This window comes from Periophthalmus magnuspinnatus, chromosome 11, assembly GCF_009829125.3.
Source record: "Periophthalmus magnuspinnatus isolate fPerMag1 chromosome 11, fPerMag1.2.pri, whole genome shotgun sequence".
Classification (NCBI taxonomy): domain Eukaryota; kingdom Metazoa; phylum Chordata; class Actinopteri; order Gobiiformes; family Gobiidae; genus Periophthalmus; species Periophthalmus magnuspinnatus.
The window spans coordinates 24952535-24971204 of record NC_047136.2 but is presented as its reverse complement, the minus strand read 5'-3'; the positions used below and the strand labels follow the sequence as shown (position 1 = coordinate 24971204).

The window sequence follows — 18670 nt, the reverse complement described above, 5'->3', positions numbered from 1 at the left end:
TGTGGTGACACCATGGACAAAAGCACAGAGACTGGAGCAGCTCTCGCCCATGTGACATAAGGCTAGCATCATTATGTATTAGCACAGGCATGATAGGATTACAGGCTGGTAATGAGACAGCACTAGACCACTCTGTAAGGCCCTGTGTGCCCTCCGACATCCAAATAAATCCTCTAGCACAATGGAACGCCAATGTTTTCCTGCGGCGTCTGTCAGCTATGTGTGTGTGTCTTCTTTTTATTCATGATGTCCTCAATGATAGGGTCCCGATAAGTGACGATTACAAAGATGAGTTTTGCAAATGGATTGAAATTACCTGGAAGCAATTCACAGTGTTCTGGGAATTCAAATGGTGTTTTGGCTGCACGGTTTTGGCGTTGTTTGTTTGTTTGAAACTCAACAGGCTTTATTCAAATACAAGTTTTAACCTTATGTTGAATGGACTTTTTTGGAGCTTTTAACAGCGGCCCCTCGCAGTGTTCCCTCGTAAACAAATTACTCAGAGTTGTAGTTTGATTGATTCATGCATGTTTGAGTAATCCTGTATTGGCCTGCATTTGAGATTTGAGTGCTTAGAAAATTCCTGTTTTCACCTACCCCCTATCTCCCCCACTTATTTATACTTACTTGTTGATATTTAGACTCTGGGCCATGCATGTAGGGTTCAGAAATGCCCTCTAATCATTTTGAAAAATAAAAATGTAATTGAAAATCTACTGCAGTGAACTGCCACCATCCCATCACTAGGCGCAGCCTTTCAGTTCTGCAGTTTTGAACAGGAAGTCAATGAAGCTGTTTCTATTATTAAGCCGTAGATCAATATTTCTGTTAACAATGAACAGAATAATGATTTCTGTGTATTTAGAGTTTAATACTAAATTAAAAAGCAAAAACCAAAATAGCATGACATAATCTCTTTAAAGGACATCTATTATACTGTTTTAAGATCTATATCAGTGGTCCCCAACCTTTTTATCACCGCGGACCGGCCAACACTTGAAAATTTTACCGTGGACCGGAGTTTTTTTTTTTACTCATTTTGCTAATTTGTGGGTTAAAAACCCCTTAGCATTCCGGGTCATTTTGGTGAAATTGCCTTTGTTCTGACCTCTCCAAATTAAAATAATCACCACTATTGAAGCCTCAGTAGTAAATACACAAGTTTGGGGTCTTTGTAAAGGTAACACCCTATAGTTTTACCCACAGGTGTCAGAATCACTGTTAGTTTGTCTGCTGAGCGTTTATACACTTTGGGGCGCAGATTGGCATTAGCTAATGCTAATGATTACACATGATACACATTTGACCCACAATAGCAGAATAAACCACACTTACCGATCAGGAACAGCATCCAGTCCATCAAATCATCAGGTCCTCTGCTCCTGAGTCCACCATGAGATCTTCACTCGGTTCCATGAACCGCTCCGGGTCCAGATGCCTCTAGTTTAACTTGTACAAACATCCACAGTGTCCTCGGTCGCGTACTTCCTTTGTTTTGTCTGTTTCGTCATGTTTAAAACGTAAAACTGCAGTGTAAAATTACGCAATACGCGTGCGGGCCGTCGGAACGCTAAGTGGTTAAGTTGTCGGCGCTCAAGTGACGGAAATGTAACCGAGAGAATCCGGTCATTTTTCAAAATAAAAGATTTTTCAAAATAAACGATTGTTCAGACTCAGATAATAAATACAACGGAAATAATTAATTATTTCTTGGACGGCCGGTGGCCCGGTACCAATTGATCCACGGACCGGTACCAGTCCACGGCCCGGTGGTTGGGGACCACTGATCTATATTATGTCATTTTCTCATAAAACACTTACCTAGAGTTTTATTTTGTTTCATTCCCATAATTTTAACTCATAAATGCTGCATTGTGAGTTCTTCCCTCAAACAAAACAAAACTCTGTTCCACCTTGTGATGTCATGTGGTAATACAGGAAGTGCTCCACTGTGGTTTTGCCATGGAATTACCAATCCCTACTGAACTAAATGTAAAAGGAGCTGTTAACTTGAAAACTATCACTACATGACATCACAGGGTGGAACGGAGCATTTTGAGACAGGCTAATAATTAAGGGTTACTTAAACGTGCAAATGAAACAAAACACAACTCCAGGTATGTTTTTGAGGAGGTAACAACATTATAATATGTCTTAAATCAGTCAGTGTCAGTTTTGCGTAATATAGGACCTTTAATGCTAACTAAAAAAGCGCTATATAACCTCTTTAAGTAAACCTTTGTATTAAGTTTTCAGAACACACAGAATGTTCTACAGTGAAGTGCCTTGCTCAGTGGCACCACAGTAGTGCGCATTGGTCAGATCTGGGATTGAACCACCAGACTTTGGGTTTGTGGGTGAATGCTCTAACCACTGTGCCACTGCCAATATACTGTTATGTCACATGATGGTGATAGTCGACCTAAGCTTATGAGTTGAGTTTGTTGTCCTAGTCCTAACTATTTGAATAACAAATATGTGCCTCTGGCCTGTCAACTTACACTGTATTCATCTTACAACACAAAAGCTTTGCCTGGTCTCAACGGTGAACAAAATACTAAACATTATGTAACTCTGTAGAGAATCACAGAAAAAGACTTCTTGTTCAGTGAAAATGTCATGTCTGGATTGTTTGTTTGGAGAAAGAGGACGGGTGGGCGACGGTGTTAATGAGAGAATAACAGAAGGACAAAGGAGGGGCAGCGCTCCTGTCTTCTCAGCACTGTGTGTAAGAAAGCACAGGGGTCAGAGGTCAAGTCGTAATGATGCATGAGGTCAGGCTCTGCTAACGGCTGCAGGCGTGTTTATCTGAAGGGTACGCTGCCAGCTGCTGCTTAAAATTTAACATATACACTCTTGAGTTGGGGTATTATGTTGACCTTTAACACACACACAAACTCTACCTTAAGGTTTGTTTTTAAGTTTATTGAATGAAAGTTTTATTCCGTCACTTTTTAAAGGGGGATTTGATCTAGTTGGATTTCATATAAGAAAGAAAGAAAAGGTCAGAGACTTGCTAAACTTATATTTTAGATATACCACAGGAAAAGTCTAAAACTGAAAAGAGTCATTTCTAAAGTCAGATTATGGTTTTTGAGCTTTTAAATTTAGAATGGTGGTGTTGAGGTGCAGGTGTGGAAGACAATGGATAGAAAGAAAGAATGCATTTACACCCACCTCAATATGATAATTTACTGCACTGTACTTTTACATAAAACAACCAGAACCAATTTAATTAAAACACTTGAACTTATAGAAATACCAAGCCATTTAAAACACACAATCATAGCTTACAATTACAAAAATATCACATCACTACTTCAGTGTTGTGATAAACCTTTTCCCTGACTGTGTGCTTGTGTTTCCAGGTGACGTTCCGCACCAGGATCTACCACTGTAACATCAACAGTCAGGGTGTGATCTGTCTGGACATCCTGAAGGACAACTGGAGTCCAGCCCTGACCATCTCCAAGGTCCTTCTCTCCATCTGCTCCCTGCTCACCGACTGCAACCCTGGTGAGAGACAGACACACACACACACCACCACCAAACTGCTCATTACACTGTTTGACTTTGGCTTCTCCTCTCATTACGGATGGGAAATATTGAAAAAGTGAAATATATATTTTCATGTTAACCTAATGGCGAAATGCACCTGAATATGTTGTTGTTTCGATATAGGACAAAATGTGAACATATGACATCCTGCGCTCGGGTCTGCTATATAGTTATAATCTGTGACACCTGTGGATCAATATTAATATAAAATGACTTAATAAAAGAAACAAGTCCGCTGACCTCTCAGTTAGAAAACTGCGGTGCCCAACGGGAGCTGACGTCGCCGCAAACTTCATCACAACAAAGAGCCATGTAGCTGTTGGTTCTTTCGATGGATAACTGCACATTACTCTAGGGAGCTAGTGTTTTGTTGTTGTTGTTTTTTTCATTTGTGCAAAAATGACTACGCAGCGCTGCAGAATCCCACACGTATCACTGATTAAGAAAGTAAATCACAGAGCAGTGGGCAGGTACAGATTGTGGTGAAAACGGGGGGGTTGATGACATCTTGAATACAGGAGTTTAAAGATTACTCAAAAATTCATGAATCATACTAAAAACAAATTCAAGAGGGTAAATGAGAAGGGGAAACTACTATAACGTGGTTAAACACTCTAAAAAATCAGTTTTGCATTAATAGCAGATTTTAGATTTCAACAGTCACCGAATGTCCTTTGTAACATTTATGTTTACGTTATTTTCATTGCATAATTTTTTATGAGTATTTAGTTACTGGATATAGACACACTATATTAGCATTCTGGGCTGGCATATGGCACATACTTTATGGTAAGTGTGATTCTCTGTCACTTTACTGAATGTCTCTCCTCACTCTCTTTACGCTCATTTCACACTTTACAATATCACTGCTGGCCAAAAAAGAGGGTTAAAATTAAAGATTAAGACAGGGGGAGTTTGTAGTAAATTTAAACTACATAATTTGAGAAAAATAATCAAAATCATTTCTACATATTGTCCAAAAAATATCGGCAGAGCTTATCAGCCATCGGTTGCTCTGTATTAAACTATCGGCATCGACCATGAAAAAAGCCACATCGGTCGATCTCTTGTTAAAATAAGTAAAAATTTTCTTTTTTTTTTAAATATAGACAAAATTAACAAATGGTGAAAAATCCAAGCTCCTATAAAACCATTCAGTTTATATATTTTTTCACCTTTATATAAAATATCTAGTTGAAAAATATGTAAATTAGATTAGAGAATAGGTATTTGTGATTGTATGTCTATATGTCAACCATGCAACTAAAGGGCTATACAATAATATAGACTCATACCTGACTCATGAACGTTACTAACTAAATACACTAAATGTCATAAATAAGTCGTGGAAATGCCAAGAGCATTTGCTTCTGCTTCCTCTCGTCATACCCCCAGACTATTATAGCTACGACAGGTGAGTGATGTGTCCTTTCTGCCTGTATATTACCCAGTGGAGTGTGTCAGTTCTGTTCTGTGTATCTGTACATATAAAGAACACATCAGCGAGGAGAACAGCAGTAATGGAGGCGTACAAGCAGACCCAATGACATCAGAAATATAATGTTACAGCTTTCAAAAGAACAAATGTTACTGAAATGTAGAGAGATATAAACAGACAGCGTCTACGCTTACGTCCACACCAAAGATCTGATCATTGTCTGATATTTGGTGCTATCAGAGGATTCAAATGTCATATTAACTGCTACATCTGGTGCGGGTAATCGGATTTCTTTCTGATTGTTCACACCTCAACAGATTTTGATGAGGAAGATTATGCAAAAAAGGGGAAACTAATGAGACAAAGACAAAAATGAAAGAGAAAATGTTAAATTTAAATTTCATTATGTCTTAAACACAACAGTTACTCTTAAATCCACTATGTCCCCAGGTGTGTTTGATGGTCAGGTTTCTTTTGTACGTGTAAATGTAATGTACGCACTCACAAATGCAGTATAAATACAGTGAGTATAATTGATTTTTAAAGGTTCTAGATTATGCAAAATTGACGTTTTTGTGAGCTTTAAGCCATGTTAAAATGTTGCTACCTCCTCAAAAACATCCCTGGAGTTGTTTCATTCACACATGTTTAAGTGATCCTGGTTTATTCGTCTGTCTACATCTACAAAGCTCAAAATGCTCTGTTCCACCTTACGATGTCCTGAAGCGGTAGTTTTCTGCTTAACAGCCACTTTTTACTTTTAGTTTAATAGTCATTGGCAATTCCAGGGCTGAAACGGTCCAAATGAGTCTAGTGATGGTGTATGGAGTTCAAAAACACAGTGGAGCACTTCCTGTATTACACCATGATGTCACAAGGTGGAACAGACTGTTGTCTGTTTAAGAGAAGAACTCAGCCTAAACATGAAGGCTATGTGTGTTATGAATGAAACAAAACTCCAGGTATGTTTGTGATGTGGAAACAACTTGATAACATAAATCAGATAATAATGTAATATGGGCCCTTTACAGAGATGGAGAAGATGGGGTGGCTGATGGTTCTGCTGCTACGGTATAAGCAGACCAGATAAGGGTTGCTGTTTGTTGCTAAAATGAGCAAAGAAAGATAGAGGAGAGTGTATGTACAAGAAATACACATCTTGAGAGCTGATTGGGGGAGAGGTAAAGGTGGTTGTGATTGGTCGACAGCGACTCACACTGTGAGTGAATGAATGCAAGATAAATAAGTTTAATGTCATACCGTGGAGTATTCTAGACAAAACAACAAGTGACAGACCCCATTTAGAAAAGTTACATAGTGCACCTTTAATTTTGATAGTTTGACATAAAGTGAGATATCTGTCTGCAATACAAGATTCGTTATTCTTGCGTAAAAATGCAGTCAAAAGTGATTATTTTGTGATACTGGAGCAGTGATACAGGCGATAAAGGAGAGACATTGTAAAAGGGTATGGTGATGAAACACTTGGAATTCATACGGAAGTGACTGGATAAGGATCGGAGCGCGGTCGAGATTATTCACGCAAGTCTGTGGTCGTTCATCATCCAGATTATATTTCTACTGTGCTCAAAATGAAAAGAAAGCCAAAACGATATGTGGAATTATTAACTCTGTTCCAGTTCAAATTATCTTGTACTCTTTTGTGTTATGGGTACAATAAGACGTGTTGAAACGTGCACATATTTTTATCCTCGCAATTATGTCGTCAAAAGCCAAATTTGATTAACTGTATAATTCTGTATTATGTAGTAGCAAAGGCATACTCAGTTACTGTTCAGTACAAATGTGTAATACTTGTATACAGATGTGGGTGATAGTGGTGCAGTGAGTTTCAAGTGTAACTGCTGTTGTGTCTCTGGGCAAGACACTAGTACATCCTTAATAACGCTAAACTCCAGTCAACTTGATGAAAATAATGCATTTACTCAAGTCACTTTTTAAAGAAATTGTACTTTTCACAGTATTTTTCAAGCAACACTTTTGTACTTCTAGTCATATTTTTTTGAAGTAACAGTACTATTACTTTAATTAAAGTTTTAGTTCCCCTTCCCACTGTGAGTAAGTCTACAAGTGAAAATAGCTTTATGTTGACAATATGAAATTATCTGAACATTTGTTTTTCTTGCACCGCTCCTTCAGATATTATGTAGTTTTTGTCATATATGTGTCTATCCTTCATTATTTAATGCTTTGTCCTTCAAATTGGATTAACTTCAAATTATAAATCAGATGTTCCGTCCAGACAGTTACTCTTACTTGAGTAGTAGTTTTCCAAATACTTTTTTACTCTGGAGTAATTTCTTACTTGAGTACAATTTTTGGCTACTCTACCCCCTCTGTATGTTTACTGAGGTGTTTTCTTTCACTTAAAAGACAGGAAATATATACATAAAAGCAATGAGTTTTTTTGGTTTTGTACAACATGAAAATACTGTGCAAAGATTTACGTTTAACATTTTTTAGACAATCACTTTTTCATTTGAATAATTTCTCTTTGTTTCATTCGGAATTGTTCTAAACTGTATGACTAAGACATTAAATATATTTTGATCTATTCATAATTCAACTGACAGCCAAGGTCACACTCGATTGGAATGTGAATAATAGTCGTCATTTTGTGGTTAATGACTCAGAGTTTATTTGAGTTAGCGGCGCTGTAGCTTATTATAATGTCTTCTAGCAATGACTTAATTCATTACATTATTAGCCCAATGCAGCTTTTAAACATAAAGTATTTTTATACTGTTGTAAACCATATTTAGAATCCAGTACATTTTTCACATGACCTCTTTGTGATGCTATTAAAAAAAAACACATATTATGCAAAATTGAATTTTTTTTACATTTTAACCATGTTATATTTTTGGCTCCTCGTCAAAAAGTTGTATTTTGATTCATTCATACTTTCCACTAATACAGAGTGGTCTTCTCTGGGCACTCAAAAATTTTGTCAGTTTAGTTGTGTCATAGATAAAACTCCCCCACAGTTTTTAAGACCATAAACAATCACCAGACTCATTCTACAATCAAATTGTTTTCCTAACAAACACATGGCTCTATTAGCATAGCATTTACTGAGAATACAGACTTCAGTTGTTACTTTCTAAATGTTAATTCCCATCGCTGACAGGTGTGGGAGTGGGAGAAGAGAATTAAAAGCCAGAAGAATGCATATGTGTTCTTTAAAGCTAACTAAAGCTAGCATTAAACATCAGTAGAAAAAGTGGGTATCCTTGTCCTATTTCTGTTGCCTCTGCTTTGTAACGCTTCTCTGTTTTGTCTGTCAAAGTTACCATGGGCAGTAAAAATGGGTTGTTAAAATAAAATCTCTCACATTCGCTCGACCATTTCCCCATTTTCGCCCAAGTGCCTGCGGCTGCTGCGTCTGGGTCTGGGAGAGTAAGGACAGGTGATTTGAGCGGTGAATGGTGTGGAAGGTTGATTGTGGCAGACTCGTGCGCTGATAGCCTGTGCGCTCTCGGGGATGGCTCCTTTGATAAAGACACCCCCCTCCTCCCCCCTCCACCTTCTTGAAATGAGATGGCTCGTCTACCCCCACCACCCCTTCCTCTGCTACTACACTCTAAATGTCCCCACAGCGGTATAACATTTTCACACGTCGTCGAGATGAAATGAACTGATGCCTCGGACACAAAAGAGCCACGATCGACAAGCGCGTTCTTTGATACGGGCAGCGCTGTTCGGTCCCCTTTCAGCAGCTTGTCTCATTTGAAGACCTCTCTCTCTCTCACACGGATTCCGGTTTGCTAATCTGCCCTGACAAAATAACATCTTTTTCTGATATTGACCTGTTTACACAAAAGGATTAAGGCGGTAAAACGTGTTTTGTTTTGAAATGGGGATTTAAAAGGTCTAAGATTTAATGTCATCTTTGTTTACTGGGTTGACTGCTACATGGTGCAGTTTTCCAGCATTTGAGTCATTTTTGCAAAATAAGTCATAGATAATAGTGTTCTTGTCCAGTATTTGGATAGAGAGTAGATTTAAGTGGCTGCATTTGCAACTTTTTTACAGCTTTTTACAAGAAGAGGAACTAATAATGTCACCATTTGGCATATCCCATGTTGGTATTTCAAAATAAGTCAAACAATAGCAAGTTGTCCATTAAAATTAATGTTATTTTGTCACTCAAATTTTTATTTAAAGGTCCTTCACTTTGTAACTATGTAGTTACAAAGGTAACTACTCCAGCTTGTTTCCATTAAAATGTTATTGCTTTGCTTATCTGTCTAATATTTATTCAAATACAGGCGTTTGTAACGCCAAAAATATCTTTAAAAGAAAACATGCATTCTTACCTTAAACAAAGTCACCTCTCCACAGATCTGACATGGAACTTGCTTGTCATTTATGGCATTTAACTCGGCTATCTTTGTCTCCACAAAGCCAGCCGAGTTAAATCCCATACCGTGGAACATTCCAGGCAAAGTAATAGCATATTTATGGAGACGGCAAGCAGATGGTGGACCCCCCGCCAGGTAATATCAGCATGCCAATCAATCAAATCACATTTAAAACATGACTTTTACTGTTAATATTTGGAGTAGGGCCGTCAGATTTAATGCACTATTATCACATTAATGCAAAGTCCTTTTAACGGCAGCAGTTTTTTGTTGTTTTTTTTATGCAAATAAATTGCATGTTAATTTTGTTCATCAGCACTCTCCAAGTTCAGCTGAATCTGAGGAGACAGGTGAGAGATCCATACAAAAAACAGTGCAAGTGTAAGTTTAGAGCGAGGGTCAGACTGGACTCTGGAGAGGAGGATCTGAGCCGTGCGCCGGTCCCAGTGTACCCGCCTACCCATATCATGTCTCGATGTTAAAATCCTGGAGCATGTTTGCAAAATGTGCAAAACAATAGCCTTCAAAAAGTATGATAACTTCTAAAAGTTCTGCTGTTTAAGATGTTTAAGATGTCAAGGCTCCACTAGTTTAACTAACATTAAAAGTCTCTGTAAACTGCTTCTGCCAAAAGAGTTTTATTGTGAAAGAGTCAGACAGTGAAACAGCACATTACTGTAGAGCACTTGACAGTAGAGCCACAGCAGTGTTTAGATGAATGGATGTTGATGATAATAATGAATAAAACATATCATCATGTCCGTGCTTCACATTACACACTACATTACAGTTAGGCTTATATGACATTTAAGATATGATGTCCAAAACACAGATAGTATTCATGTTTACAAATAAAGGCATTAGTAAAGTGAGCAATAACAAAAAGATAAAATGCAAAATATGTTATTCTAAAGCTAAATGTATTATAAAAACATACATTAAAAATGTGTCAAATTAAATGTGATTAACTGCGATTTAAAATTTTAATCGATTGACAGCCCTAGTTTTGAGACGTTTATTGTCAAAACTATTACCCCATATTTATAATCTACTATTTTCATATTGACATTCACTGCCCAGTCATTCTCTCCAGTCCGTTGCCCTCGGAAAGCCCCTCTCGCACCGCCCCGCCTTTAAAACCAACATTTGCGCTTATATTTTATTTATTAGCACATCGTGTTTACACAGGCAGCGGTGCATTGCCTCCAACATCCAATTACCTGCCCCCGGTCTAAAACGCTCGACAAACCTGCACCCCAGCCACCACTCATCAGCATGCATGGAGATTTTATTACAAGGAGGGGACCACGGAAACGCCATAACTCACCCAAACGGCGCTCTCTAGCTTGTATCAGATGACGAACGATATGGTGCACGTTTTTATTGACAGGAGAGTAAAATTGGTTTTGGGTTGCAAATCAGAGGTGATCATGGTGAAACTGGTGAATGACGTTATGGTACCAGTGTTGTCAGATTGTGTTTAAAAAAATTGTCTTAAATGTCTGCATCAAAAAACTGTTGAAAATTAGTTTGCCATCCAGAGTATCAAGGCTAAATAGGATTAAACTAATAACTAAAATAGGCTAAATAAATACTGAACCTGGACTACACCAAGACGATACCAAGCGGTCAGAATTTGGGACAAATCTGATAAATACTTAACTTAAAGGTTCACTGTGCAACTTTTTCTGGTGGAGAGTTTGCACCTGCTTGTCTCCATACATGTTATTGCTTTGCTTTTAGTTTTTCACATTATGGCATTAAACTTGTAATTTTCTATCTTGATAAGCAGGTAACACCACCAGACCAAGTTACAGGCCAGATCTTTGCATTGAAGGATTGGATTTTTTTGAGCAATAAAAACACCTGTAATTGACTAGAAAAGTTGCACAGTGCAGCTTTAACCTGTAAGAAATGCGCAACCAAGTTTTAACCATATTCAGGTCTAAAACTGAACAAAACCAGGTCTTAAGAGGTCTAAAAATAAATATGTCACTTTACTATACTGAGAACTTAAAGAGTCCTGAATCAGGTCAAGACAAATTCAGAACTAATTTAGTCTAAATCTCTGACCAAACCAGGAGCAGGAGCATGATTTTAACTGCGTGCAATACACTATTGTAATCTAGCACCACAGACTGAAACCACTGGGCTTATAGACATTCAATGGTGGTCATCATGGCTCCCAGTTGGCTTGTATATTGATCTGTCTGACGCTTACCTTGCTTGGGTCAATTTCTCGTCACATACTGTCTGAGAAGCCAGGGAACTCCCCCCCCTCGGTGCGTGAGACGAGCAAATGGCGCTAATCCTTCCAGGGTTTCAATGATGGAGGTTTTTACAGGCTTACAGGCAGATTTCTGCATGAATGGGTGCCAGCGTATCAAGACTTTGTAGCTCTAGGCTGCAGAGCTGACTTCAATGTCAACAAATGCCAGCGAGCCTGTTTTTCTTGTCCTTTATCCAAAGCCCAAAGTGACAGATCAGCTAAAAAGACTCAAGGTGAATTTTGGTTTGTAGAATAATGCCTTTTGTTGGGAGGAGACATGCGCGGCTTGCTCAGAAGTCTTCAGTTTTTCCTGTTTTAGAACCTGTCTATCGTAGATTGTTCTAAAATGTCTTTGTAGATCTATATGTTGCACATGCACATGACATCCAGGCCTGTCACAGTCATTATATCAACTTATTGTTCTATCCATGACAGATGAAAGAATTCATTTTAGGTGTCAATATTTATCATGGGTACTTTTTTTTGTACTAGTAGAACTTTTTGTTACTTTTCTGTACTACGGTAAGATTTGAGCTATACAGGGTTGAACACATAACTTCTTGACTTATTAAGTGTTTCTTTTATTAATTGCAACTCATGTTCATTAACATTACTGTAGGTTTGTCGTGTCAGTGGCATAAATGAGTTTCAATAGTATCGTTTATTGTCTGTATTTTCTTCAGTAATATATTTTACTTCAAAATGTATTGTGACAGGCCTAATGATGTCACAACATTCTCAAATCCCTATAATTTAGGGATTTGAGAATGTCTATCAACCATAAACCAGATTTGTTGACCTGATTTATAGTTGATAGATCTGGTACAACTGGGCTTGACATGAAACAAAAACAAAAGTTGAACGCCTTGGAGTTAACATACATAAAACAAACACGAAATTATTCATAGTTGCTAAATTAAAGTACTTTAACACATTGGATTAATGTAATGCTATTCAAGCCCATGAGTAGCACTTTACTATATATGTTAATTTATAGTTTGAAAATTGTTTTGAATACGTAACCCCCCCACCCCCCCATTAGTCTAATAAGGCCAGGCCTATCATTTGTCTCTGTCCCCCCCCAAAATATTGACTGTTATTTGAATTAAGTTCTTGTGTACCACAGGGTTCTGTTCTTGGACCTCTCCTTATTTTCTGGGTAATCTTTTCAACAGTTTATGAAATTTGAAATGGCCATTTGCCGAGCAGTGTCTACAATGCAACATCTGTTAAGATTGTAAATTCAGTGGGTTGAGAGGCTATTGACCTTAATCCCCCCACCCTCTTTAACCTCTAAATGCTACTAAATCCTACTTTTTGTGTGGTGTGACTACTGGTTAAGGGAAAATCCCATTCATTTCATTGAAGAATTTGAGAAGAGTTTTGCAGCTAAAATATGATATAAAGTAGGTTAGTTTGTGTAAAATGTTCAAAGCACGAACAAGTCAACAATGAACTGATTCTCAGGGAGGCTTTAAAATGTCTTTGTAGATCGTATAGAACTTAACTGCTGTCAATCGGTTTCTGCGTGCAAGGTGAATAGATACACATTTTGTTGTGTTTTTTTAATGTATTTTTTAATAATGCAGGAATAGTTTTAAAAAGGTTCTCCTGTTCTCATGACCTTACATGATCTTCTGTACCAACATAATTGCTGCAGAGATGTTTTTTGAAAATTTGCCCCTGATATATGTCTTATAGGCACTCTATCACCCCAAACATCATAAACTGCTTTCCTCAATCTTGCGCTATCAATCCCATCCCACTTCTCACCAGCGCTTTGAGGCAGACTGAGGGAGCAGTGATTACATGCTTGACAAACTGATACCGGTGCAGCCCCAACTCTAGAAAAAGAAATCCTTGGTACACCATGGTCCAGATAGTGTACACAACTCCATATCCCATGACAGCAGGAATCCCCCCGGCAGCTAATAAAAAATTTAAGATGACTTTTTGAATGTCCAGTGAGCGGGAGACACAAAGGGAAGAAGTGATGACATGCGACACATAAGCCCTGGGCAACGTGGCTATGTTCAGATATGCATCTAGACACGAGGACTGCAGCGGCAACTGTTATTTTAGTAGTCGACCAGTCACTGATTAATAATTTCTATTGTACACTTTTTAAATACATTACCAACCAAATAGATGTTGAAATATGATGACTGAAGATTGTTTTGTATCATCCATCCATTTTCTTCCACTTTTCTGGGGCCGGTCTCTCAGACTTCCCTCACCGCAGCTCCTTCAGCGGGACCCCAGGCCAGCTGATAGACATAGTCCCTCCAGGGTGTCGTGGGTCTTCCCCAGGGTCTCCTTCCAGTTTCGATCGCTTGTATCCTCAATCTTGTCCTTTTGGTCATTACCCTGAGCTCATGACCATAGGTGAGAATAAGAACATAGATTGACCAGTAAATCAAGAGCTTTGCCTTTCGACTCTTTCTTTACCACAACAGTCCGATACAGCGACAACATCACTGCGGACACTGCACCGATCTTCCTGTCAATCCTGAGATACTTGAACTCCTCCACTTGATTCAGGGACTCTCCACCCACCTGGACAGGGCAAGCCAACTGTTTTGTATTATATTTTCGCATTTTGATTTCATAATGTCACTGTTTTTGTTATAAAAAGGTCTTTTCATATGTATTTTGGGGTTGTTCTGATAATGATATCAAAATACTATTTTTTATAGTTGACTATCATGATGAATTGATGAATTGTTGCAGCCCTACGAGGAGGCCTATGGTAGATCAGCTTTCAGAGGGAAGACGACGGCTATCCTAGGAGGACTGATTAACTGTTATTCCCCCACGCTTTAATGAGATACGTGCCAATGGTCTCTGCCTGAGAGGAAAAAAAAGGAAACTTAAGATTTTGATGAGGCAAGAAACGGAAAGAGGAAGCAATAGTGTGTGGGTAGCAGGAGAGGAGGAGGTTGTCGATCAAGTGTGTTTGGTGTTAAAATGGATGAGCTCATTTCATCTCAGTGGTGAAGGGAAGTACTAGCCAGGCTTGATTTTGATGAGACGTAATGATCAAAAGGATGTTAGGAGGGGTAAGAGAAGGCTAATTTGAGGCAAGACTTTGAATGAACTAGAAAAACTAATAGAGGACTTCACCAAGTCATGGGGACTATATCCAGCAATGGTTAAATGCACTGTATCTGATTTTTACTGTCTTAAAAACATGAAAAAAGCAGTTAATATTAACGGTTTGCAGTGGTTCAAAGTTATTCCTCACTTATCTTATGCATTCTGAGCATCCTAATTATTCACAGCGATGAGTTTTAAGCAATTTTCACAATTTTCAGAGAGCTAAAGCTAACAACAACTAGCATGCTAACATGTATTTCCTGATTCCTGATGAATAAATGATTTTAAATTTGACCTCAAGATCTGCTTATACAATCTATCTGTACTTGGGCAAAACAAATTAATAGTACAGGCCCATTAAGATATATTGACTAAACCTTGACTCAAGTAGAGAATCTTCTAACAGACAGAATAACAGGTTTCAGTGCTTTTCTAGGTTAATAGCTGTGGGAAATATATTGATATCTCAATATTGGCTGACACAATAATGGATAACACAAGAAAATAAATACTTTTGCCTCTAGATACAACTAAACTGCACTTTTGATATAGTGGCACTTCCAGTTAAGCAGGAATCCCATTCATATCAGTGGAGAAGTTGAGAAGTTTTGCTGCTAAAATATGATTTGAAGTAGACTAGATTTGTGTAAAATGTTTTATGTTCATTTGACCAACAAGTCAACACTGCATTGATTCTCTGGGAGGCTTTAAAGTAGCTTTGTAGTCTCTATAGAATGTATTTGCTGTCAAGATCAGTAGACCCATGCGAGGTGAATAGATAGCCTTTTTGTTGTTTAGCAAAAGAAAAATTCAATTCTTTCAACTGGACAAAAGTTTTAGAGTGAAGACGTTTGGCCACGTGGCTTCTTCAGTTCTGGTCTGATTGCTAGATCGCTGGTGAACGCTGCACTCACTTTATCTGTCTGAATGGAGGAGCTAACTACACTGAAACAAAACACACTTATGAATTCCTGTTCTCATGATCTTACGTGAGCTTGTTTTACTAGGTCAAGAGATGTGGAACATGGCTGCGCAATATATTGCGAAAATATCATTATCTCAATATTGGCTGACGCAATAATCAATACTGCAACAACACAGAGTTCTCCATCTGGCTGATATGTACTGTTTTTGAAAGTCTCAGTTTGACAAATAAAGGTGAACATGTACATTTTTTGTTTTAATTTAACACATCTTATTGTGCCAAAAAGTAAATTAAAACATTACCATAATAATGTTTTCACAGCACAAAATATTATCATGCAGCCCTAGTGAGAACAATAAATCTCTCCAATAAATATAGGTCTTTTAATTCTACAAAAATGTTCTGCCTTTTATTCGTCTAATTTTTATAGAAAATCTTCAAGTCTAGACACAAATCTCCTTAGTATCTGATTGAGAAATTGCACTACAGTACCAAGGACACCTCTTGCTCAGTCGTTGTTATCTGGCATAGGAGGTTTGAATAGACAGTACTACCATGATGTGTTGAGTGTTCATGTCTGGGTCCTGTACTGATAGCAAATAAACCTCTCAACTCTCGGGCTACGTCAGTTATTCTACAACTCTACTCTCAAAACACAAAAAAATAAAGACAGGTATTGGAAGCTCACTTGTGCCATGGCGCAAAGTAACAAAAACTTTACTTATTTTTCTGACAAACCAATAAATCTCATTCATGCATAAGTAGACACAATCCATCTCATCAATGTTTCGCATCTGCTTCTACCTTCTGCTGCAAAATCCAAGTGGGAGCCCAGTGCTGCTGTAGCATGACATTGCTTACTCAAAGGAGGGGGAAAAAATCAGTTTGAACCTTTGTAAGATTGGAATGATTGCACCAAAAATGTCAATTACCAAACCATTACAGGATTTGTTTTGTAGTTGGTGGAACCTATTATGTTAATTTCTTTGTAGGAACAGCAGGTGCTTTGCTGTGGGCTAACAGCTGATGCCTGCTGTCCACAATGAGCCAGGGATCTGATGGAGAATTAGTTCCGAAGCCTAATCTAAACAATCTAAATCTCTTTGTTTGCAAACAACCAATGATTTCAGATGATTCAGATGATTCACAACATGTATCAAAGTATTGTCATATCATTATTTGTTACTTGGTTTGAGTTTTCTTTAGCTTTATTCAATATATAATAAAATAATAACACAATACACATAACACAAAATGATTCTTGGATTACCAAAGACATGATCTGATCCATGCTTCCTTTGTGTCCACAGCTGACCCTCTGGTTGGGAGCATCGCCACACAGTACCTGACCAACAGAGCGGAACACGATAGGATAGCCAAACAGTGGACCAAGCGCTACGCCACATAGACTGATCTGTCACTGCTGTACCCCCTCAGCTCTGCAGCCCCCTTGACCCCTCTCTGACCCTCCGTCTAAGATCTATGGAAGCACACCCACTCCTCTCATCCACCGGACCCCCAAAAGACGAACTGTTCTCTGTTCCATGCTGACTTGAAAGCTTCTTTTTTATACAGAGTCTATTGGGATTGTATTTTCCAATACACTGAATGTTGATATGGTCATGAAAAGCTTTAATACTGTTACTGTTCTTGTTGATGTTGATGTTCTTATTGTTAATATGGGGCTGGGATTGTAGGAGAGCTATCAGTTCATCTGTATTTAGATTGATGTGTGGGTCTTAAATTGTATGTTTTTACTAGTATGCATGTGTTAGGATGTGTGCATGCATGTGAACATTTGTAAAACAACTGTATACAATAGTCATGTATTACATAACAGAACAACCAGCCTTGTATATTGCCTTGAGTGAATAGAGAAGCTGAGCTTTTCATATGATGGGGTTTGGTGGAGGCTACAGTTCAGCTGTTACATCAAAAGGAAGATGGAATAAAAGAGGCCAAACTTGTCTTCAAAATACATAAAGATCCTTTTAAAACAACTTCAAGTGGCACTCCCAATGTGGACTAGTCACTCTTCACTTTTTATAGCACACAAACAAGTGCAGATTAGGTGGAAGCTTTGACTTGAAGAACAGACCAAGGATTGGTGATTCATTTCAGTATCCTGACCTACAGTGCAAGTCATAATTGGCTCATTTCTAGACTTGCCTTATAGTGGTTCACAAAGGTTTTGTCACAAGCGCCAGGTGGCTATTTCCACACTTAAACATGCAAGCTTTATGAAAATACTAAACAGTCCACACAACCTCTCACCTGTATCCATATCTTGCTATGATTATTTCCTGTCACATCTTCTTTTGCTGTTAACAACCCCCAGTTACACATAAATATGTACGCACAACTCATGGCACGGCCTGACTGTAGCTGGAATTTGCACACACACATGAGCCTTAGCACAAATCTCTGTACAAATCCACTTTTAGGTCTGCTACAGCCACAGCCCCATATGGTATAGCATTGTTGATAACATTGTTGCCACCCTCCTTATATAAAGCGTGCGTGTTTTCCTGTTTTACGTGATGGTATCATGTGGAGACGATTGGAGCGAGTGCTTTTAGTGAGTTCTTCAGTGGTTAATATTAGTGCATGGCGTTCCAGAGGCTCGCGGTACTATTTGTGTTGGGCAGGTTTGGCCATCACCATGTATGACGGTAGTGCTAGTTTGCTGTACATTTAATGCCTTGTGAGATACAATTAAACACTGGTTGTAATGTGATAAGATGCTGTTTCCGCTCTTATTTATTTGTGAATGTGTGAGTTTGATTGTATACGCACCAGACCACTTCCTGTTTCGGATGAGCAAGCTGGGGCGCACCGCAGCAGAAGAGGAGATGTGGTGAGTTGTGCAAAAATCGTTACATCATGAATTCATATGTTTATATAAACAAATCTGTTTGTACTTTATAACTACTCCTAATTAGCCTTGATAAAGCATGAAGAAAGATTCCATTTCATAATGAACAGATGGTTTAAAATGA

General features: G+C 38.3%; 1 protein-coding gene across 1 annotated transcript in view; it reads left to right on the top strand.

The window, feature by feature from the left end:
- Nucleotides 1-18411, top strand: part of LOC117378586 (ubiquitin-conjugating enzyme E2 E2-like) — a 107054-nt gene extending 88643 nt beyond the window's left edge. Inside the window, exons 5-6 of the mRNA XM_033975212.2 lie at nucleotides 3369-3516; nucleotides 16982-18411. Coding sequence (XP_033831103.1) covers nucleotides 3369-3516; nucleotides 16982-17079 — 246 coding nt within the window. The 3' untranslated portion in view covers nucleotides 17080-18411. The remainder of the gene's footprint in view (nucleotides 1-3368; nucleotides 3517-16981) is intronic.
- The last annotated feature ends 259 nt before the right edge of the window (nucleotides 18412-18670 follow it).